Here is a 25,287-nt window from a genome sequence, read left to right as displayed (position 1 = left end):
TTTGCTGTCCTCAGAAGATGTGCCTACGCGGTGCCGCTCGGTCCTTACTGGAAGCCCTAGGCTGCTGCTGGGGGCACAGTCACTACCGTACTTCTCACTTTATTTCCAAAGAATCAAGCAGTGCTTTGTGCCTTAGCCGGATGACATGTTGGGTTGCCGGTACCTGCGTCCGCCGTGCCAACTTTGTTTTTTTCCACTATCCTTTCTAAGTCCTAGGACGAGTTGTTTTTTATGTATATAAACTTCAAAAGTGTACCTTTGAGATCATTCTTTGTATGTTTTCAGTGTCCCTTTAATACTGGAGTGTCCTCTGACATGGCTGGCACTCACCCTCTCACCCTTCCTTCCGAGCTCTGTAGTCAGAAGTTGGACATCTCCAGTTCGGGAACATGGCTCGGTCCTAGTACTGCTACCGCTCCTTAGTGAATGACTAGATAGTATAACACGGTAAAAAGATTTTAAATTAGAATGAAACCGAATATTTAGGCTCCTGCACAGAAGTCTCCAGAACTGCTCACAGCCGGGCTGATCAGTGCCACCGGCAGCATTGTCCACCGCGTGCTTCTGCTCGCCAGGAGAAGGGTCCAGTGAACGGCACCTGGGTGGTGCAGTGAGTTAAGTAAGCATCCAGCTCTTGATTTTGACTTAGAGCAGAGCCCTGTGTCCAGCTGCACACTCAGCATGGAGTCTTCTTGGGAGACTGTCTCTCTCTGCCTTTTACTGTACCCTGCCCTGCTCCCGCCAAGTAAATGAATCTTTAAAAAAGGGGGGAGGGGAGTCCAGCCATGTGGTTACAATGTAAACATGGTTTATAGATGTCCTGACCTGCCAGCTTTTGGAAGCGTTAGGTTATTTTTTTTACCCTGTGGTTTTCACCTTAATTCCATAGTACTTTTATAATTTAAATTCAATTAATTCACCTCTAGTGTATTAATAGTTTCAGAAGTAGAGTTCATTGATTCACCAGTTTTGCCTAACACCCAGTGCTCATTGCATCACATGTCCTCCTTAATGTCCATCACCCCGTTACCCCATCTCCCCAGCCCCCTCCCTCCCATCCAGCAACCCTCAGTTTGTTTCCTAAGATTAAAAGTCTCTTACAGTTTGTCTCTGTGATTTCATCTTCTTTTATTTCTCCCTCCCCCATGTTCATCTGTTTTGTTGCTTAAATTCTACATGTGAGTGAGATCATATAATAGTCTTTCCTTGATTGACTTATTTTGCTTTGTATAATACCCTCTAGTTCCATCCACATTGCAAATGGCAAGATTTCATTCTTTTTGATCGCTGAGTAGTATTCCATTGTATATATACACCACATTTTCTTTATCTGTTCATCTGTTGATGGACATCTGGGCTCTTTCCATAGTTTGGCTTTGGTAGACATTGCTGCTATAAACATTGGGGTGCATGTGCCCCTTTGGATTCCTACATTTGTATCTTTAGGGTAAATACCCAGTAGTATGATTGCTGGGTCATAGGGTAGCTCAATTTTCAACTTTCTGTGGAACCTCCATGCTGTTTTCCAGAGTGGCTGCACCAGCTTGCATTCCCGCCAATGGTGTAGGAGGGTTCCCCTTTCTCCGCATCCTCGCCAGCATCTGTCATTCCCTGACTTGTTCATTGTAGCCATTCTGACTGGTGTGAGGTGGTGTCTCATCGTGGTTTTGATCTTTACTTCCCTGATCCCAGTGATGTTGAACATTTTGAAAGGATTAGATTTTTGCTATTTTTTGAAATTGGTATTTTAAATCCTACTCAAAATGTGATCCCACTGAGTTTTTGTAGTTACATTAATGAAACTTCTGACAATTCACATTCACATAAAATGGTATCCTACTGTTAGTAAAGGTGCATTATTAGAAAAGGTGTTTCACTTACTCTGTGGTGCAGATAACCACTCGGGAGTGACTAAGGTGGGCAGGGAAGTGAGGAGGAGGTAAGGGCAGCCTGAGATGGCTAGCACCACGGTCAGCGTCTTTCCCTCAAGCAGTTCTACAGAGTGAAGGTGCTTTCAGAGTTCTTGGTCACTTACTAGGGAATAGTTAGTTGATGGTTTTGGCAATTACACCAAAGAGCCTGACCTTGCTACACTCTTACCTGCTTTTCAATATCAGAATCTGTTTTGGACCACCAGACACAGCTTTTCCGTCTTTGCCTTTTGTCCTTAGAATACTGAATGTGCTCCCTGCAGTGTGACCAAAATAACAAGGCCACCACGGCCTGTGGAGTAACAATGCAGTTTGGCCAGGAAAGAAACCCTTTGTGGGGAGATAACTCATGTTGACATCTTGTGAATGACTTGAATTCTTTAACACCCCTCCCCTCTGACCGTCACACTCGATTTGACAGCGTTAGCCAAAGTGGGAGTTTCTGCAGTTCATTATGGAATTCTATGAGCCTGTACCCCTTAGCCAGGGAGGTCTGATGGCACTACGACCTCCGTCTCGTAAGCAGAAATTCCCTAGTAAGTTGGAATGCTAGAGGGATGAAATCAGTGTGTCTGTTGTGCCTTCAGTGAGGATTAGCTGCTGGGAAGTTGGTTAAAATCAAGCTGTAAAGATGTCCTCCTTCAGAATTCACCCTGCTCGCCCAGAGGCCTGACCGCTCTAAAGGGGCCCTGTGTGGGCCCTGCCTACCTGCAGAATCAGAATCTCTGGGAGCTAGTTATGGAAATACACACCTAGGGGGGCACTTGCAGGATCCACTGACATGGTGCCGTAGTTATGGGCAACTGGTTTGAAGTTACACATTCATTACTAACATTCTCTGATTCCGCCCTTTAGAAAAACATCTTTTTGTGGGTTTTTTTTTTTTTTCCAAGTGTATGGTGTAGTGGTTACAGGCAGACAGAATAACGGTCCTTTGTTACGCGGCGCCTTCACATAGCAGACAATTTCATGTAGTCCAAATGTGTTTAGCCCCTGATTCCTAATAACTTGAAAGATCCTTTTGTGGTAGAAGAGTTTCACATTTTTTTCCTCCCTTGTCCACGGCCTGATGAGTGACAGCTTCTCCATGATGGAGCTGAGCTAACGAGAGACAAGCTTGCGATGGGAAGAGCAGCATTTGTATCGCGTAAGGTGGGGTAGCCCTGAGCTGACCGCAACCAGGGAGCGCTTTAAAGGCAGAACCGAGGAAATGAAATTTTTATTTTTTATTTTAACATTTGTTTGTTTGTTTTTAGGGAGAGAGAGAGCATTGTGAAAGCATGGGGGTAGAGGGGCAGAGGAAGGGGAGGGAGGAAATCTTAAGCAGGGGCTCGATCTCACAACCCTGAGATCACAGCCTAAGTCAAAATCAAGAGTTGGACACTTAACCAACTGACCCACCCAGGTGCCCCTGAGTAACTGAGTTTTTAACTTTAATAAATTTTAATGGATTTAAATGTAAATACTGATATTTGATTTCGTTATTGGAAAACAGAAGTATGTTTGAATCAACTTAAGCATGTAAATCTACCTGTACCACAGTATATTTTATGAAATTGAAATACAGATCAAGTATCTCTGATGAGGAATCCAAATTGAGATATGCTGTAAATATATACTCCTGACTTGAAAGATTAACTATGAAGAAAAAAATGTAAAATGTCGGAAGCATTTCAGATATGCTAGGTTAAATAAGATACATTAAAGTTAGTTTTGCCTGCGTCTTTTGACTTCTTTCAGCATGGCCACTAGGAATCCACTGTTTGGAAATCGAGGTCACAGTGCAGTCTCTAAAATGAGAAGATCGGGGGTGCCTGGCTGGCTCAGTTGGTAGAGCATGTGACTCTGTATTTTGGGGTTGTGAGTTCAAGCACCATGTTGGGTATAGAAATTACTTAAAAATGATTTTTTTTTAAAAGTGAAAAGAGGTGGTCAGAAATACATATATACTCAGAAATGTTAAAAGTTTCCATCAAGAATTCTTCAGCGATGTCAACCCAAACCTACCTGAGAGGAAATCTGCCTACTTGTCTATTAAAAAAATCCCCAAATTTGTGGTGATTGCACAGATGGCACTAAACTGGTAGCCTTACTGGGCTGTAAATATAGGCATCTGGAAAAGTGCATGTCAGGAATGGGCTTCGTATTTGGTGACAAAAAGCCCTGCTGGATCTTTGGGGTACATAGGTAAGACACCACGTTTCTACAAGCACGGTGTGTTTCTGTAGGGTGCTAGCATTCGGTTGTCTCCACACTGTGGGGAGACACAATCTCTTTTCTCACAGAAATGAGTCTTCCTTCAATGACTATGGTGAAAAAGGCTCAGAATTTAAGTGGTTAGTTGAGGGCATGCAAGAGTGAATATGTTTTATTTGAAACACAATCAGTGAACAACTGCAGCTTCTTAGAAGAAGTAGAAGGCTGAAGGGCTGTTAGGTACATAAAGTGGAGGAAGGGGTTGCCCTTGAGTTTGGGCTGGGACTGAGGATGGACTGAGGAAGAGGCAGTAGAAGGAAACAAGCACAGAAGATGCTCATGGTTTCAAACATCTTGCTTTCATCTCCACCGACCTTCCAGTCAGCAGGGAGGCATAGAAGCTGCTCACCTAAGTGTCATTTGTCCTAGAAGTGGCCGCGTGAGAGCAGAATCACATGACGTAGGTGGCGAATATGTCATGTTGGACATGGGTGCCTTCCTGCAAAGGTAGCCTCGTACTCAAAGGACTGAGGTATTCACGTGTGTGACAAGAAAATAGACCATCTCACTTTACATATGTCATAAATTATATATCTCCTAGGGATTATCCTTGATTATCCTCACAAAATACCTAATAGATGGTTAACCACAAATTGTGTAACAGTAGATCCACTTTTTGGGGGTTCATTTTGCAAGTGTATTGCCACTGATAAGATTTTTGTTCCCATTCTGTTATAGGAATCCTCTCCACAACCAAGTTATAACTTACACAACAAAATCAGGGGTATTACAATGTGGGATTAAAACAAAATATCACCTTAATATTATGAGATCCAAAAATTAAGCCTTATAAATTCTGGATCCTGCCACCAAGGAGTTGTCGGCCTTGCTGTGGCATCTAGAATTCCTGGTCCTCACAGAGGTCATTTGGCTTCAGTTTAGCATCAGAGAGCAGGGCTTCTGGCCAAAAGAGATGAGCTTTTCACAGAGTACTGAGCATTCTGGGAACCACTAGAAAGGCTGGATAAAATGGTCAACTAAATCTGCTTAAATGCGTCACAGAGTTCTTAAAGAACATTGAAGAAAAGTCCACAGCTCAGGGCCTAAGATATGAGCAGAAAGACACCATAGATTTGCCTGATGTTTGCTACTGATGTTTCCTTGGCAACATTTGACTATTTGTAAGATACGACAAAGAGCATAAAAAGCTGATCAGAACTTTGATCAGTATCATGGACCTTAAAAGGAGGAGAAAGAAAGAACTAGAATCAGGCACCATCAAGGAAGATGTTCTTCAGAGAATCAAACAATGTAAATGGTTCTGAGGTGATTTGGGTATAAATGTGCAGGGATGGGGGAAAGGGGCATCTGCCACATACTGTCTAAAAAATCAATTCCAGTGAATGTAGTTAGAAATTTGGAAGGTACAACAATAAAATATATAATATAGGAGAAAGAATGATATTTGAGCAAAAATTTCTCAAGTTGGACATGAAAGTATTGAGTGTAGGGGAAAGGTTGATGGATTTGACTGTATTTAAGTTGAAAACATTTCCTTATTAAAGGATACTGTTAAGGTACTAACAGTGTAAGCCACAAAGTAGGGAAAGATGTTGGCAGTGCCTCAAACAAGCAAAAGGCTCATATGCAGAATATACAGTGAACTCCTACATTCAGAGAAGAATGGACAGATCGATAATTGGGTGTGAAAGTAGGCAGAATACACAAGGAGGCTGTTCACAAAAGAAGTCTTTGTAATGGCCAATAAATAGGAAAAGTTGCGTAACTCTGTAAGTTATCAGAGAAATGCAAATTAAAGCCACAAAGAAATCTACAGGAGTGCTTCTGGCCAGGATGGAGTAGGAGGAGCTGGGTTTACCCACCTGCTTGAAAGAACCCAACACTTTGACAAAATATGTGAAGCGGGATCTTTTTAGACACGGGACCTAGGACACCAAAGGACAGCAGTTCATGAGAGACTTGAAACAAAAGAGGTGAGCTCTGTGCTGGTTCCTGTTGTTTCCTCGAGTGAGTTTCCAGGCATCGTACAGGGAGGGAGAACTAAGCAGGATTTGGTGGGCTCCTGGAGTTGAGGGCTCAGAGCTGAGAGTCTGAGGAGGAGAAGGCAGCAAGAGTTAGCAGAGCTGAGTACCAGAGGAGAGAACTGTAGAGAGAGAACTGCAGAAAATGCTAGAGGGGCTTCTTAGAGTCTTCAGCAGGGAGAAGAATTAGCCCTGGTTACACACTATCCCATTTCTGCCAAACTAATATTAAAAGTAAGATCCGAAAGGATCACATTGTTTCCAAGTAATTTAACTGTATCCCAGAACAGAGCTCAAGAAGATAGGAATAAAAATATATTTAGTTCCAAGCAGGGTAACTTTGTGACGTGTGACATACCATTAAAGATACAGAGCATCTGAGGAGGAGTATGCAACCCTCAGAAAAAAGAAAGGGGGGATATTCAACTTTTATAAAGAGGAAACTTACCCATCAAAATGGATACAAATGTTAGGATTAACAGACCAAATCATTAAAAGTTATAGCTGCATTTGTACGTTCAGAAAATGAAGTGGAGATATGGAAAAGATAAGAAAGTTCCATATGTGTGTATATCAGATATCCTTAAGTGGAGGAAGGGAGCCAGAAAAAATACTTGTGGATAACAGCCAAAAGATTTCTCACTTGATGAAAAGTAGACATCCGTAGATTTCAGCTCAGTGAACCGAAGCACAAGCTACAAAGAAACCTAGATCAGATCACTCCTATTGGTCATAGCCAGTGATAAAGAGATCCAGAGATCTTCCATAAAGTCACATTATGTACAAAGGAGTAAACATAAGCATGGTGAAAGGCTTTGCAAGGCAAATGAGGAAATAGGGAATCAATAGCTCTAAGGAACAGAAAGAAAAAAAATCCACCTATAATTCTTTATGCAGGGAAAACATCTTTTAAAAGTAAAGTCAAAATAAAGAGGTTTCCAGACTCAAAAGCTGAAATATTTCCTCATCAGCAGACTGGCAATACAAGAAATGTTAAAGGAAGTGCTTCAGGCAGAAAGAAGATGGTACCAGATGGAAACCTGGATCTACACAAAAAATTGTCAGCATTGAAATGTTAACTGTGTGGCACGAGACAAGACAGACACATCAGCCATCCATCAGAAGGCAGAAGGATAAGAAAGAACAGAGTCTTTGAAATGCTACCTGCACTCAAGCCCTCATTCTGTAGATGAGTGACTAGGTTACTGCTTTACTTTTCTGAACATCAGTTTCTTTGTATACCAAGCGGAGAAAACCGTAGATACTATCTCTTTGATTTCTGGGCAAGAAATGAAACGAAGTAGGTAAAGAAACACAAAAAGGACTTATAATAATGTAAAAATAAGAACAGCCCCAAATTCTTGCCCTCCATGCATCTGTGCCCTCGTAGTAGTGTGATGGTGCCTTTTTATCCACGCTAGAGCTTGTATCTCTGTCTGGACTGTGATGGGACTTGTTTGAGCCCAGCGGATCATTAGCAAGAGGTTTGACAAGCTCCCGCCTGCTAGGGCGTACCCTCTTGCCCCTTCTTGGAAACCTCAGACTACCGCATCATGAGGGAGCCCCGGCCAGCCTGCTCGAGGAACAGCACACGCCGTCGCACGCTAGGAGCTGGGGAACCAGCCTCTCTGTGAGCAAAGCTACTGATGACCAGCCGACCACAGACATGAGGGCACCGGGTGACGCAACCCAAAGGCTCACACGCAGAGTTAGAAGGAAAGAAAGTGTTGCTGTTTTAAGCCCCTGGACTTTGGGGTAGTTAGTCACACTGCAGAAGCAAATTCAAACACATTAGTGAGGTATTTACATTTACGGGCCTAAGTACTTGAATAGGCATTCACCAGTCTCAAGGACTTACACGTGCTACTGATTTTTGACGTTAGAGATTTTACTTGAGGGGCGCCTGGGTGGCTCAGTGGGCTAAAGTCTCTGCCTTCGGCTCAGGTCATGATGCCAGGGTCCTGGGATTGAGCCCCACATCAGGCTCTCTGCTCAGCAGGGAGCCTGCTTCCCTGCCTTCCTCTCTGCCTACTTACGATCTCTATCTGTCAAATAAATAAGTAAAATCTTAAAAAAAAAAAAAGAAAGAAAAAAAGATTTTACTTGAAATTGAGAAACAAAACAAAATATTGAATACTAAGCCACAGAACTGGGTTTGTCTGGCTTCTCTCCATTTTGTTTTATTTTGTTTTCCTTTGTTTTGTTGCTTTTTCTGGCTGAAGACACTTTGATAAGAGCTGTGGCATTGTTTTGACATCACTGAGGATGGGAGGACTGGTGAGAATATCATGAATTGGCATATTTCCCCCTCTTGTCTGTTTGTCCATGGAGTTCCTCAGGCTTTGACCTGACTTGGCATTAGAAAAACACATAGGCTCACACAAAGAGATGCCAAGATCAACCCCACCAAAAGACTAACTAACATTAAAGAGACAAGATGAAGTAATGGTAAGAATGTGGACCCAGGAACACATTCTACTCTAGCCACTGAGACCATAAATTGAGAACGACCTCTCAGGAAATCTATTTAACTGTGTCTTATTAGTATGAAAGTCAGAAAACGTAATTTTCCAGCATTTTCTTTTTTCCTTGTGTGCTCAGAAGAAGTGTATACATATGTGGACCAAAAAACGTATACAAGAATTTTCCTACCTACTTCATCATTATTTATCATAGTTCCAACTGCAAACATCCAAATGTCCCTTAACAGTAGAATGGATAAAAATGCTGTGTTATGTTGCTGCAATGGAATACCACTTAGCAATGGAAAAAACCAAACTAGTGCTGTACCTAATACCATAAATAAGCCTCATGAACATAATGTTGAATTAGAGAAGGCAGACACAAAAGAGTACTTATTGTATGAAGCTACATTATGTAGAGATAGTGTCCATTTTTGAGAGGAGGGACTAGTGGCTGCCATGGGATATTAGGGGTTTTCTGGGTTCAGGTATATTCTGTTTCTTAATTCTTGGTGCTTATAAGAGTCGTGTTCACTTTATTAAAATCTATTAAGATGTACACACTTGATTTTTTTTTTTACTTCTCTCAATTTTCAGAAGGTTATTTAAAAATAGCATTTGTGTTGTGTCTATATTTATGTAAGTTTATGTGTGCATGCTAAAGATGTTAAGAAACAGAATCAGCCCTGCTCTATAGATCCAAGTTATATTTATAAGTAGAAGGTCAAATTGCAAAGTATATGTATTTTATTTTTAGTAAAAATAGATTAAGCTTTACCTGTTACCTAGTATTGGCTATAATGATTTACAAAATCTGTAACAAGCTAATTTAGTCTTTTGGGGGTTATATAAGTAATTGCATCTTCATTATTGAAAATGTGAAAAATATGGAAATAAACAGATAAAAGATCGGAATAATATACTGCTAGATACTGTTTTTGAGTGATTATAGTTTTTAATGTGTCTATGTCATATATACTTATTCAAAATTGGAATGTTCTTCTACAATATGTTTAGAATCTGTAAAATGTTTCATTATAAGAATATGCCATAGTTGATTTAAACAATATCTAGAAAGTTTTTGCACATCTAGATTTTCAACAAAGTTGAATGTTCATTTCCCTGCACTGTCACCAATACTGAGTAATATTATTAAAAAGAAAAGGAACATTTTGGCAGATTGGCTTAAATTTTTGCTCATGTAGAAGTAACAAACTCATTTTCACCTTATTCTGGAGGATAATATCCATAATAGACAGGACTAACTTTTGGACATTACTTAATCATACATACATATCATACATAATCATTATGGCTGTTACCATTATTATGAATTAATGAGTTAATGACTACAGAGGAATACATCTTGAGGTGCTCGCCATGCCAGAAGTGGTACTAGGCTTTTCTGTTTTTCTCTGTTAATCAGCAGAGGCATCTTTCATAGATGGATCAAATATGAAATTAGATATGGGCAAAAGGCAAGTGGTAAGCTTTGAGAACATAATAAGAAGCTCTAGTGATTTTATTTTCCTTTGCCTTTGTTTTCTAAGTGAACATAGGGTAGACCAGCTGATGTGATTGATGGCTGGATTGGTTTGCATGTTATGTTATAATATTATGTAAATGAGTTAATATTTTTTACTTTATTTACACATAGGTAAATAAACACTGTTAAATAGGGAGCTCTTCCTAGGCACAGTTGCCACATATAGGAATTCAGTTACTAAGGATTGGTTAAGCACCAATCCTTAGTAACAAAACCAAACCCAGCAACACGGTCCAAAGTTAAGATACTGCAGTACATTTGATGTGAATAAGAGCAAAAGACAGACTTCACAAAAATCACCGGGTGAATAATAAAGGAGCATCATGCCTCATGGACAGTTTAGACCATCTGAAGTCTGTCCACGATTGGCCATCATGCAGCTGTTACTCTTCACACAGAGACAGCAAAGCATGTAGTGTGTTACCTCCTTATCCCCAGCAACGAACCATGTAACATTTTACAGACAAACATAACTGAAGGAGGGAATTTGTGGTAAAATTGGAAACCTAGTGAAGAAAGAACATTGATCATGCTAAATGTTAAATTTGGTACTTAGATGTAGTTATAGAATGCTCACTGGGAATGATGGCTCTGTACCATTTTAAAAATTCTTTTTTTTTTTTTTAAAGATTTTATTTATTTATTTGAGAGAGAGACAGTGAGAGAGAGCATGAGCAAGGAGAAGGTCAGAGGGAGAAGCAGACTCCCCATGGAGCTGGGAGCCTGATGTGGGACTCGATCCTGGGACTCTGGGATCATGACCTGAGCAGAAGGCAGTCGTCCAACCAACTGAGCCACCCAGGCGTCCCCATTTTAAAAATTCTAAATTTGCAGCCAGAGGATTTCGGTGAAAATGAACTTGCTGATACAAATGAAAACAGTTATTGTGCCAAAATGGAAGAAAATGTCCCAAGGGCAATGAAGGAAATACCCCCCCCCCCCGAAAGATAGCTTCACATTAAAGAAACTCTAAAAGAAATTTGACGACGTTGAAAACTCAAAGGATAAAATGCTGGTAGATGATCCAGATTTTGAAAGGAGTGTGGCAATTCTTGAAGGCAGAGGAAAGATGCTCACTCTGTGTCTTAAGTTCTAAGATAAGAAGAAAAACACTAATCAAACTACCCCTGATAAGTTTTCTATGAAGAAATAAAAATCATCAATATTTTTAATATTTTAAATTATACTGTCCTAAATATTTGTAGTTTTTATTTTATTTCCTTGTACTTCTGTAACCAAGAGTGAGAAGGATTTTAATGTTTTAATAAAGACTTTTAGAAGTCTGAGGACAATCATAAGTTTCCCATCAGTTATTCAGATTGTGCAGTCATTGTTATGATCCCACACTACTGTGTGAAGCAAGGACTGCCTGTGTATCTACTCATTAATGGGTGGATGTACCTGATTGCTATAAACGGTAAACTGAGAGAATAATCTTTTTTTTTTTTTTTGCTGCTGAACTTTTAGAAACCCATCTGAGATATGATGACATTATTGATTTGTGATTTAAAGTGTTCAAATCCTTTCTTTTTTTTTTTTAAAGATTTTATTTATTTATTTGACAGAGAGAGATCACAAGTAGGCAGAGAGGCAGGCAGAGAGAGAGAGGAGGAAGCAGGCTCCCGGCTGAGCAGAGAGCCCGATGCGGGACTCGATCCCAGGACCCTGAGATCATGACCTGAGCCGAAGGCAGAGGCTTTAACCCATTGAGCCACCCAGGCGCCCCAAAGTATTCAAATCTTTTCTATTTCTTTAGTGAGATAAAAACAGGGGCCTCTAAGGCACTCATTTTTCTTTTTAATCATATAAAGGCATTCTCAAGATCACACTAACAAGGAATTTTATTTTAGTGTTAAGAAACACAGAGATCTTCATAGAAATAGAACAGATTTGAGGACACCGGGTCCACATTCGTTAAGAAACAAAGAGAAACAAAATAAGAAAAAATCCAGTTCTGTTGTCTCAGAAGCTTTAAGTGGAAGACTGTACATGAAAACGCCCAACTTCAAACGTGTCAGGGGTGACGACGCTGCAGCCCATGGGGTTTGCATTTCCCGGTCACTGACTGAGAGACTCTGAGAGTAGAAGTTGTTTGGAAACTGTTTTCTCACCAAAGCAATAATGTCTGAGAGTGTCTACTAGTTGAGGTCTCATTTATCCTGCAGCTTTCACCTGAATATTATTTAGGCCCATTACACAGTAGAAGCCATTAAACATCTGTGCACTTCCTGGCCACTTCAGCTGTGACAGTGAATTGTTAGATTATTGGAGATACTTTCTGTGTGTAAATGTCCACTGGGTAATGTACGGGGATGGAGGAGAATATGATAACCGAAGCTGTGATCATCCGCTCTTGCTCTGTCTACCTTCAAAGTAAGTGAGAGTCTCAAAAACTCATCTATTTTCAACTCTGATTTCTAGCTGCGATTTTCTCTAGTACTAAAACTGCAAATACAGCACAAATGGTGAGGCCCACAGCTTCAAAGATTAAATCAACCTTAAGGAGTTCCTTACCAATATTGGTTTTGGCCTTGTCATGCGGGAAATTGAGGCAAGTTGGTGTTGTTCCTAGAAGCTGCTATTGGGGTAGTTCTGAAGTCCGGTTAAACTGTATTTCAAGAAAAACTCATTATGGGGACGGCATCTGTACGCTGCTAGTAAATGCTGTGTAGCTTTCAACCATCTTCTGGCTCTCAGCACCTTTCTTTTCCATTGAGGCGCACAGTTTACACAACCTAGAATTAAACATTGTAAAGGACACAGTTCATTGTATGTATGGACCACATCATCTTTATCCATTCCTCTGTTGAAGGGCATCTTGGCTCCTTCCACAGTTTGGCCACTGTGGACATTGCCGCTATGAACATTGGGGTGCAGGTGCCCTTTTCTGTATCTTTGGGGTAAATACCTGGTAGTGCAATTGCTGGGCTGTAGGGTAGCTCTATTTTTAATGTCCTGAGGAACCCCGTACTGTTTTCCAAAATGGCTGCACCAACCTGCATTCCCACCCACAGTGTAGGAGGGTTTCCCTTTCTCTACATCCTCTCCAACACTTGTTGTTTCCTGTCTTGTTAATTATAGCCATTCTGACTGGTGTAAGGTGGTATCTCACTATGGTTTTTGATTTGTATTTCCCTGATGGGTACTGATGTTGAACAATTATTCATGTGTCTGTTGGCCATTTTATGCCTTCTTTGGAGGGGTGTCTGTTCATGTGCTCTGCCCATTTATTGATTAGGTGTGATTGCTCATCTAGGTATTTCAGTATTTATTGACAGAAAAAAAAATCATTGTATGCCATTCGTTTATAAGTTAATTGGAGATGAAATTGCTAAAAAAAATTAAGTATACAATTCAGTGGCATTTGTGCACTCATGGTGTTGTGCAAACATCGTCTCTATCTAGTTCCAAAATATTTCCGTCACTCCAAAATAAAACCCCATGCCCATCAGACAGTCACTTGGCATTCCCTCCTCCCTCTAGCCCCCAGCAACCACCAATGTGCTTTCTGCCTCTAGGGATTTCCCTGTTCTGGACATTTCATCTAAATGGAATCATATAATATTTGGTCTTTCATTTAGCGTCATGTTTCCCAGGTTCATCTGTGTCCCGTGTATCAGTACTTCATTTTTGTGTCTGGACAACTTCCCATTGTCTGTATGTGCCTCATTGTGTCCAGTTATATACATCATTGGACATTGGGGTTGGTTCCACCTTTTGGCTCTTGGGAATAAGACTGCCATAAACGCTTGTGTACACGGATGTGAACACTTGTGTACAAGGTACCTGTTTTAAAATATTTTGAGTATATACCTAGGAGGGGAATTGCTGGGTCTTAATTGTATGTTTAACTTTTTGAGGAAAACTCAAGTGTTTTCCACTCACAGTGTTTATTTGTACTTTTTGTAAGGAGGGACCTCTTCTTCCCATTCTTTTTTTTTTTTTTTTTAAAGATTTTATTTATTTGACACAGAGAGAGAGATCACAAGTAGGCAGAGAGGCAGGCAGAGAGAAAGAGGGGAGGAAGCAGGCTCCCTGCGGAGCAGAGAGCCAGACATGGGGCTCAATCCCAGGACCCTGGGATCATGACCCGAGCCGAAGGCAGAGGCTTTAACCCACTGAGCCACCCAGGCACCCCTCTTCTTCCCATTCTTGATACTGCCTCAGGTTCACGCTCTGCCACTCACTATACCCCAGGAGAGGCCAAGTGGCTCACCCGATTGTTGTCCTTGTGAGTCTACTTTCAGAATGCACGCTTTCCTCCTCTAACAGCACCTCTAGGTGGGGAGCCCTGTTCTGGTCTGTGCTGATAGGCCTACATGGACAAGTATGGTTCTTCCGGTACTCCGAATTCCAGTTAGGCTTTAGTCTCCAAATCAGCCTCTGGCTGAACAAATGCTGATCTGTGTCTTTTAATTTGGTTTTATTTTTCAAATAGTCTGGCACCTATAGTAGAGTTCAGTATGTTATTGGGGGTTCCTTTGGAGATACCACGATCTAAGGTATCAAAGTTAATGATGGCAGAAGAATTTGAATTTCATATATAGGGCCTGGATTTGGAGACCTAACATCTAAAAGCCACTTAGTTTGAGCATTGTCAGCCTGACAAAGTCATCTAGCATTTTAGCTTCAGTTTCCTTGTCAATAAAGTTGGGGGAATCTTTTGTAATAGATATGTCATAGAGTACACTTAAGTATCAAGGCAAGCGTGCACCAACATAAGACCCAACACGAGACAAAGGTTGTATGTAACGTAAATTTCCCTTTCAAATATTTGAACACAGCTTTCCTGTAGTAAACGATTTCTATAGTTTAAGAATATATCTGAACTTTAGAAACTCGACCATAAAATTCCCAGCAGGGTGATTGCTACAGGTATATGGCACAGACAGGGAAGTTGGTAAGTGTCTAATCTCCGAGTAAAAGATAGGTAACTTTTTATGGTAAGCATTGACCACCTAACATCTGATAATCCAGCCAGAGTGCCTGGCCACTTCTCCATCAAGGCCCATTCATTCATTCATCCATTTTTAAAGATTTTTTTATTTAGTGTGACCCAGGGGGGATCAAGGGGCAGAGGGAAAGAATCTCCAGCAAACTCAGTGCTGAGCATGAAATCTCACATGAGGCTTCATCTCTGAGCACTGAGATGGTGACCTGAGCTGAAATTAAGAGTTGGTTACCCAACCGACTAAGCCACCCAGGTGCCCCCATCAAGGTCATTTTAAACTCTGGAATTTAAGAAGTAATGGCTGTTTTGAAGAAAAACATTTTGAGACAACTTTTATTACGTAAAGAAAATTGCATGAACTCATCCTTACTAGGTTACCCAAATAGATCTCCAGTAAAAAAAATGCTCTTATTTTTCCAAATGATCATAGGTGACACGTCACCTTGCCAAACTCTTCGACAGCATTACAGATCTGCAGTTTGAAGAGGGTCACGATGAGTCCACCCATAGAGCGATTGGAATGTACAGCAAAGAAAAGGAATACGTCCCGTTCCAAGCCGAGTGCGAATGCACAGGCCACGTAAGATTTGATGATGAGGTTTTCTGGGCTGTGAGAGTATTTTCAGGGTAATTTTTAAAGGATGAATTGAACAAGAAAAAAATCAGCTGCGGTCACACCAGGCCCTGGTTGGTTTGGAGATCACAGCTTCCTGTTTGGCCTTGACCGGTGTGACCCCTCTGCTTCCTGGTTCCTGCTCACATGGCTTCAGCGCCCCACAGACTGTCAGAAAGGCTAATGGCTGAGCTTGTTAGGAAGGATCATCACGGGTTGAGCGAGTGGACCCCAGAAGGAGAAGCAGGTGCAAGCCCAGTGACAGGGTCTCGTGCAAAGCTTGCTGGTTCCACCACTGAGAGTTGGGGTGAAGTAGTGCCTTGCAGGAACGCACGTTTTAAAGAGTCATGTGGTTCAGGAATGTGATGTGAATGTTTAGAATGGCTGCTCATAAATAAGTGGTTGGAGTCTTCCACACTGATGTCCCGTTCCCTAACTACCACGTGCTCCGACAGTTAGGTTAGCGTATTTGCTCCTCGCCCAGCTGGATACCTCAAAAATATGCTGAACGGTCACCAGCGAGAGTGTCTCATGAGCTCTTGGTGTTTGCAGATGATGTAGAGGAATCGCATCTTTTTATGATGATGCTTGTGCAGCTCGAGTTAATCCATGGAGTCACTGAGACAGTGGCCTCCGTTCTAGAGCTGTTTGGGTTGTGGCGGGGTTCCTTAAAATTTCCCTTGCAGAAATGCAATGCCAAGCTTCTTCATTTTTTTTTTTTTTTTAAACAGGGGTTTTCTTCATTTCTCTCTGCTGCTTTTTAATATTGTACCAAGAAATCCTGCCAAATGAAGGGAAAGCAGATGGCGGAATACTTTGATTAAAATATATTTTTTGATCTCTTGGGCTCTTTAGGATATTATTACAGTGATTAGAAAAAGTCACCATAAACTATCTTGACAAAAGTGTGCTGCTGCCTGCTCCCTGCCCGGCAGGCTGCGAGCTGATTGGCATAGTGCCCAGAAGGAGGACAGTCCACTTGACGGATGTGGTTGTCACTCGCGGGAACCCTTGGTACTGAGCGTTTTCACAGAGCTCTCATTAGTTCTCTGTAAGCAGTTTCGGCCAGAGACTCGAGCATACACTACGCTGATCCTCTAATTGCCTTTGTTTGATAAAAGATTCTTTTCCTTAAGGTCTTTTCTTCCCCATCACTTTGATGATTGGTTTCTCCCAATGTAGACTATTTGTATTTTGTTTGATGAATGTTGATTGAATACCCACCATGTGCCAGATGCTGGGTTAATCTTCTGGGGATCCAGAGATAAGTAAGACATGGTCCCTGTCTTTGAGGAGCTCGTGGGCTCCCTGAAGAAATGGATAGTTGGCAATAATGGGAAGTGGTAATCGTTGTTAAAGAGGGTTGGGCAGAAGCTGAAGAAACACCAACAGAGGAAGGGATCAAACGACATCTCATCAGAGTTTAGTTCTCAGATCACACTGAGCTAAGTAGCCATTGTTGGCACAGTCATTTGAACATGAGATGATCCATGAGTCTATATGTGTGTTTGGTCTTCCCAGATGGACTGGAAGGTTCTGGAGAGAAGGCGGCTATATTGAGGGTAGGAATCCCAGAGTATTTGGGAAATGCTCAAATGATGTATGATTTCCTGAAGGAACTAGTTGCTGGGTGACGCCAAGGGTTGTGACTTAGTGACTTAAAGTAGTGATGGGACTAAAGTAGTGATGGGATCACAGACCTTGAATTTAGACACGCGAACAAAACCCAGTTACAGTGTCAGAAGTGAAAGCTTTGGGGAAGATGGAGCCCATTGCCAGGGCAGTGCCACCTCTTTCATGCAGTGGGGAAGACTGTCAGCTCATTAACGACACAGTACTCCTTCCCAGTTCTCCAGAGAAAGATCCTAGGAATGAATGTTTCTGCCATTTTCACAGACGGAGGGGGAAAAAGTATTTTGCTTTTTTTTTTTTTTTAAGATTTTATTATTTATTTGAAAGAGAGAGAATGAGAGTGAACGTGAGCGGGGGTGAGGAGCAGAGGAAGAAGGAAAGTGGGGGAAAGAATTTCAAGCAGAGCCCGTGCTAAGAACAGAACTGGATGAGGGACTCCATCTCACGATCCCTGAGACCATGACCTGAGCTGAAACCAAGAGTTGGACACTGAAATCACTGAACCACCCAGGCACCCCCCGACTAAACAGTTTCAACATCTTCACGATCTCTTATGGTCCTTGGAATTGATTTATTATAGTCATTTTTTATTGCTTAGGTCATCTATTTGTGAATATTGTACATATCCTTTTTATTAGATAGTATCATTCCATGGCAACAGATATATGGGTAAATACAATAAAGCATATTTGAATAGGTTAGAAAATGGGTTAAGATAAATTTGTGGGGGCAAAATAAACTTGCATTTTAAAAAAAAGATTAACTTTCACAAGTCAGCAGTTGTCCTATCTCTTATACTCTCCTGCTGTCTAATTTTTGACAAGTGTGAAGACGAGAACCAGTAGGGAATATAATTAAGACACTTGCTGGAAACACTTTGTCTTAAGACTAAGAACTAGGGAGATTTCTGAGAAGAGTTTTCAGTATATTTAAAAATTATCCAAAAAACCATATTTTTAAAACAATCTACCATTATCCCCAGAGCTCTAGAATATTATTCTAGCATATGCCTCTATCTAGTAGATGGCTGTGATGGTTGGTTTCTCAGAACACTGTGCATTACCACAGGGGATCTTAGTCCAGAACCCTCTTGTCTTCGGATGTGAAAAATCAGTAATTGAGAATATCTCCTCTGTTGAGGCTGCAAAAATTTATTAGTCATCCTGTAGGTGGAGTAACTTGAGCGCTATCCTGGGAGAAGACACGTTCAATGGGCTTCATCCACTGTTGTTCTGATCCTCTGAGTTCAACTTCCTCTAGTTTTCTACCTGGATTTAAAATAAATCCGGAACCCCTGGGTGGCTCAGTTGGTTAAGCGTCTGACTCTTGATTTTGGCTCAGGTCGTGATTTCAGGGTGGTGAGATCGAGCCCTGCATCCAGCTTGAGATTCTTGTCCTCTCCCCGTCCCCCCATTCATGCTCATGTGTGCTCTCTCCATCTCAAAATAAATAAATCAATCTTGAAAAGAAATCCATGTAAGGCCTCTCTCTCTGCCTGGCTTTTAAGCCCATGGAGGGATGGAGTTCTTTCTCTTCCACAGTTAAGCCTGTGTTAAATCATTTCAATTTGCTTCAAAAGGTGGAAACATGGCTCCTGCGACTTGAAGAGACCATGCAAGGAACAGTGCGACATTCCATCACAGAAGCCATAGCAGCCTACGAGGAAAAACCTAGGGAGTTGTGGATCTTGGATTTCCCGGCACAAGTTGCCCTGACAGGCTCACAGATCTGGTGGGCGACAGATGTTGTAATAGCCTTCAGTAGACTGGAGGAAGGCTATGAAACGGCCCTCAAGGATTTCCATAAAAAACAGGTATTTTATAGGTGCGGGCTTTTGAGGCTTGAGGGCACTTAAAGAGGTAAGCATTCATTCCTCCATCATTTAGGGAGTGTTGTCTGTGTGCCAGGCACTATGCTGGAACTATTTCAGCAATCAGTGGTTTGATTTTTCTTTTTCTAGCTTTGTGTCATCCTTCTGGTTGGCTACACGGGTTTAAAAAAAAAAAATCACGTCACTCATCTCTCAAGTCTCTAGTGTATCACATGTACTCAGATACTGTGCCTATTTCTGTCCTTCTGTGTAAGACTCTCCATCTAGGCTAATGGAGTATTTATTACAAAATATGTACATGATTTGCATGACTCAGAGAGATGGAGGGCTCTTCGGCAAAGACAGATGTTTTCATGTATTTTGGGTTTTGGTTAATTACAGATCACAGATGAGCAGTTTTGGGAAATGGTCTATTTCGAGTTCCATTTTATTCACCCCGCTTCCTCTGGGACCGCTCTGTGAGCCTCCCGTCTTAAGGTGTGCTCCTTGTTGTGGAATTGTTTAGAGATTCGGCCTTTTTATTGGCTTTTAGATTACGAGGATATTAAGCTGGAAAGATTATTTAAATATTAGTGTTTACTTTTCTTGGTTTCAGCGGCTTAAGTGTGAATCCAGAGACATTAAGCAGTTTTCCCAATGTTGTACAATTTGTAAGTAGCACTGGCAGGACTAGCAGGATTCCGAATGCTCTCCACTGCTTTCTATTGCTTGTCCTCTTAGCACTACTTTAAATTCAGTCCCTGAAAAATCAAATAGGTGCAGAGGGTCAAGGATACTTGGATCATTAACATATTCAGCAATTTAACGTTTTAGAGTGTTTTGATTATTTCTTTTAATTTTGCTTGAATCTTGAGTGGAGATCACCTGACTTACTGATGTTACTAAAGAAGTCTTTATATTACTTACTTTTGGAGAGAAATGGATCCTTGATGCGCGTCTTTAGGAAAAGGGGACGTTGGTTTATATTGAGTAGTCTTTAGGTTACTGGGTTGGATTTTCAAAAGTGACTGGTTTCTTCCTAGGGCAGTGGCTCTACAATTCTAGTCAGTGCCACTTGGGTGAGGAAACTAAGTAGGTGATTTTTTTTTTTTTCATGGACATTACCAGTTAATTAAATTGCAATTATATTACAGTTTTATAAAAATAAGTTTCTGGTTAGTTAATTTATTGATATTTCTGCCTTTATTAAAAGTACTTTCATTATCTATTGAAGAAAGGATTCTTTAAAAAAAAAGTTTTAACATCCTCTCTTAAATTTCAGGTATTATCAATCATTGCTGAAACTTAAATTTTTCAGCCTACATATGCCTACTTTATTTTTCCCTGACTTCAATCAATTATCTCTTTGCTTACAAGATACCGTTTTGTGTGATAATTAAATACTTAATTGCTTAAAACAGTAAATTATATGTTGTGGGTATTTCTTCTATCAATTTTATTTTCAGTGTCATGATTTCTTTATTAATGTGTGTTATGAAAGATTTAGAAAAAGAAAGTACAGATTGAGAAAGAAAAAAGGGAAAATAATTTTTAGAAAACACCCATAGCCCTATAGCTTTTCTTCCCACAGGTGACCATTGATGACATTTTGGCATATAGGTGTCAAAAATTTTTCCTCTTTTTTTATAAATGTGTAGACACATCAGTCTGTCTGTCTCTAAATATATGTCAGTGTGTAGCTATTGACATAAATGTGTACTTGTGCTGTTATCTGTCGATGTATCTATATATACATAGAAAAAATATTTCTTTATATTTAATACATTTTGTTACTTTTTTTCACTCAATGTTATCTACCATTTTTCTTGCTATAAATATATATCAAGTTGGCAAATAGAGTGATCGAATATGGGTATGCCAGAATTTATTTCCTCCCTTCTCTAGGTTTGCTCTGATCATCTGAGGGCTCGTCAGCCTTTTTGTAGGTTCTGTACGTCCAGCAACAAAGTTCTTGATTTCACAGTGCTTACGTTCTGGTCAGCTGTTACTAGATCATCCTCTTCCTCACAAGGACTGTGGAAATTCTTATTCTGATCTCCACTTCCTATTTTACATGCTGCTGTTTAATGTTCTTTTTTTTTTTTTTTTTTTTTTTTTTTTTAAGATTTTGTGTATTTACTTTTAGAGAGAAAGTGTCTACAGGGGAAGGGGTGGAGGCAGGGGATCTCAAGCAGACTCTGTGCTGAGCATGGAGCTCAATTTGGGGCTCGATCTCACCACCCTGAGATCATGACCTGAGTGAAACCGAGAGTGAAACACTTAGCTGACTGAGCCACCCAGGCATCCCTAATTTAATTGTTTTTAAATCAACCATTAATTGGGTTATCTAAATCTTCAATGTACCAACATATTAAGCTATGACTTTGCTTTTTTTTCTTTTACTCCATTTCTTATTTTAAAATCCAATTCCCTTTTTCCTGTAGTGTATCTTTTAGTGATTTGTTCAGTGACGATAATGTCCTACTTATGGAGGACATTTTCTGATTCCTTGTCTTTTGACTTCCTTCTTGACAGTTAAGGCCTAAAATTCTAAGTTGAGAATAATTTTCTTTCAGAACTTTAAAAAATATTCTGTTACCTTATGGCCTTCATTGTTGCTATAAACTTTTGGGTCATATTATTTTTCCTTCATGTTAATTGCAGGAACATTTGGTCTTTGGTCTTTGGCTGCTTTTATGATTTTTTTGTTTCTGTGGTTGTGATGTTTTCTTCTAATGTATCTACCTGTACATTTTTTTTTCTCCTGCTATTAAAATTTAACCTGCTTAGGACTCTGAGAACTTCTTGAATCTTTGGTTACATGTCTGTCTTCAATTTTGGAAAATTCCCCTCCATTTTTTCTTTAATTGATGCCTTTCCTCCATTTGCTCTAATTTCTTCATTTAGAATTTTATCTGCTCTATGTTGAACCTTCTCATGCTCTTTGTCTTTCAACCTCTATCTCATATTTTCAAACTCTCCATTTTTTTGTGCTGTAATTTAGGTAGTTTTTTGAATAGTTTATTTATTATTGAATAATCTCTACACCCAACATGGGGCTCGAACGCACAACCGTAAGAGCTAGATTTGCATGTTCTACTGACTGAGCCAGCCAGGCGCCCCTTACTTGACTTGTTGAATACATTTTCCACGTCACTAACTTGTGTTTCATAGAGGATAGTGATTAAGAAAGAAGTATCGAGGTCCATATTATATAGGTTCAGATGTCAACTCTACCATTGGTTTATTAGCTGTGCTGCCTTGGGCAACTTATTTAATAATTTTGTGCTTTGGTGTTAAAATCTGTAAAGCAGTAATATTAATAGTACCTGTATTGTAATATTAGGATTAAATTAGTTAATATATTTAAAACACGATTTTAGAGTGCTTGACCCAGGGATGCCTGGGTGGCTCAGTTGGTTAAGTGGCCAACTCTTGATTTTGTGTTAGTCATTGTTGCTCTCACCAAAATGACATAACATTGGTGTCTAATGTGATGCATAATTAATTTATTCCCCCCCATAATTTATTGTAACATTTTAATACAGACAACGAAATCAAATTGTACAATGATGTGCAAACCTAACACCAGGATTCTACGATTAACATTTTATTTTCTTTATCACATTATCTGTGCTTTATCCTCTGCTCTATAGTTCCCTTAGTCCACCTTATATTTACAATGAATTGCAGATGAGTTGTAATTGCAGATGCCAGTAATCTTTACCTGTAAATATTTCAGTATAAATACTAATTTCATCAGTTTTGATTATTGTATCTCTAATTTCCCAAAGTTCTTTTTGGTTTTTGAAAAATCAGTTTATGTTGACTTACCTATCTCTCTTTATGATGACTCATCTCTTCATTATGGTTTTTATTTTTTATCTCAATTCTTTGAAAGAGATATTTTTTCTTTAAAGATTTTACTTATTTAACAGAGATCACAAGTAGGCAGAGAGGCAGAGCAGAGAGCCTGATGCGGAGCTTGATCCCAGGACACTGAGATCGTGACCTGAGCCCAGGGCAGAGGCTTAACCCACTGAGCCACCCAGGTGCCCCGAAAGAGACATTTTTAATAATCTCATCTAGACTGTTCTAATGCTAGTTCTTTTAAGGCTGGTTCTTCTGTTAAACTGAATCTGTTTTTTTGTGTGTTCATTTTAAAATTTGAACTAGGGGCTTCTCTGTAGGCATTCTATGTGCCCTGGAGAAAGCGTGCATGCCTATAGTGTGTTTCTCTTCTTTGCTTCTTCAAGGTCTCCACAGATTTTGTGGATGCTAGATTAATTTTGTGGTTGATAACTCAGTTGAGGATTTCCAGATCACGTGACATGGGCTTAAGGTTTTGTTATCTCTGAAGGGACTTTTTTTTCCCTCTCCAAGGGCTTTCATCTTGCCTCTCTGAGCGGGTGGGTAGAATTTTTCTAGAGCTCTGTATTAGGCTGTGTAAGACTCAGAGAATCTCAGCTATATATCAGCATCTCAGTTCCAACTCACGGGCTTGCTCAGGGAGTGCGAGAGGCAGGAGACAGAAATGTTGTGTTTCCGTGTGGCAGTTTGAATCTCAGTCTCCAGATGTTTGAATCTGTCCCCAAATCCTACGTTAGGTTGTCATGACATTTGCTACTGATGAGGTACACTGCTGGCATCGGGGACTATCACACACTCCCTCCCACGCACCCCCCCCCATTCCCTCTCTCCTTCCACCTCTCTCGTTTTTGCCATGGACTTTGCACATGGGTATATGTTTGCTTTGTGTGTGTTTTAATGAAGGAGTTGCCCATTTGGCTTAATCTAGTACATTGCAGAATGTCGTTTATTATTTCTGCTTAATACTGGTGATTAGGTTGGTTTTTGATTTTTGGCTGTCCTTAATAGAACTGCAGCAAACAGCCGTGTATATACATACATACAGATTGTACATATTTTTCTTTATTTTTTCAGGATAAACTTCCAGAAGTAAGATTGCTAGGTCGAAGAGTGTACCTCTTTTAAGCCTTGTGGAACATTGTGGAAATTCATCTTCCCATTCTCAGTATATGAAACATACCTACTCTCTCCCCTGTTGGCAACAATGGATTGTTTTTATTCTTACAGCTAAAGTTCTTCATATCCCAAGAGCTTCCACATATTCCACTAATTAACAGAATTTAGGGGTTTTTATTTTTCTCCCTTAAAATAAAGTTTTCCATTCTGTTCAAGAGTTATGTAATGCTTCCTTTTCATGTTGGATGAGAAGCAGGCAATGAGGAAGGTTTATGGAGAAGGCATTTATCTGCTTAATTATGAAACACTTTTAGCACAAATTGAAATGTTTGACAGACCACCCAACAGATGCCTTCAGTACAGTGTTTCAATTTTGTAACTGATACTAATATGCATATTAGAGAATCTAACATTTGAATACTGTTGAAGCCTTGGTGTGGTTCATGAGAAGTGTGTGCATCTAAGTTGAAACCCCTTTAGTGTGCTCTCTTCGAAAATGGATGTAACCATCTGCTGGAGTTTGTTTTTAATTAAAATTACTCACGCTAATACTGTGAGCAGTTTTTAAAGTGAAACGTTAGTCCTTTAAAATTGCTCCATTTTAAACTGAGATCAGAATTGGCTATAATTGATGATCTACCTGCCCAAGTTATTATTTTAAATTCTTAGTTTCCTTTTATGTGAGATAATGTTGGGATTAAAGGCAAAGATACTCTATTTTGGTTGTATTTCCCTACTACCAATGTAATAAATTCAGTCATTCAGATTTGAGGGATCTTTGGCAAAATACTTTGTTCTGGAGGCTTGGGATCGGGTAAGAAGGATTTTCTACTCTTCCTTTATTTTTAATCTGTGTGAAGATCATAAAAAAAGAGATGGGAACATTTTGGACTTGAAAAGCTTAGTTGCTACTGTGTGGGGACATGACCCAGAGCACTCTCAGTAACTCAAGATAAGCAATATAAAATCATTCATCACCCCTCCCAGGATGAAGAAATACATATAAGAAAGAGACTCTAATTTTGCTTCTTAGGGCCAGTGTATGGCCTCACTTTTAGTCATTGAGAGATTCTTTCAAAACCAGTTGGATCCAATGTTGATAATGTTCCTTATCCCAA

At 40.1% G+C, this 25,287-nt stretch overlaps 1 protein-coding gene across 2 annotated transcripts in view; it reads left to right on the top strand.

Moving 5' to 3' along the window:
• Positions 1–25,287, top strand: part of DNAH11 (dynein axonemal heavy chain 11) — a 324,465-nt gene that overhangs the window by 88,023 nt on the left and 211,155 nt on the right. The window contains exons 1-3 of one of the 2 annotated variants that reach the window (XM_032305984.1): positions 13,917–13,959; positions 15,559–15,708; positions 18,953–19,186. In XM_032305984.1, coding sequence (XP_032161875.1) covers positions 15,649–15,708; positions 18,953–19,186 — 294 coding nt within the window. In that variant the 5' untranslated portion in view covers positions 13,917–13,959; positions 15,559–15,648. Of the gene's footprint in view, positions 1–13,916; positions 13,960–15,558; positions 15,709–18,952; positions 19,187–25,287 lie in introns of those variants that run through there. The other variant, XM_032305983.1, reaches the window with a different exon arrangement.

Source organism: Mustela erminea, chromosome 11 (genome assembly GCF_009829155.1).
Source record: "Mustela erminea isolate mMusErm1 chromosome 11, mMusErm1.Pri, whole genome shotgun sequence".
Lineage (NCBI taxonomy): Eukaryota > Metazoa > Chordata > Mammalia > Carnivora > Mustelidae > Mustela > Mustela erminea.
This window is presented reverse-complemented; position numbering and strand designations above follow the sequence as displayed.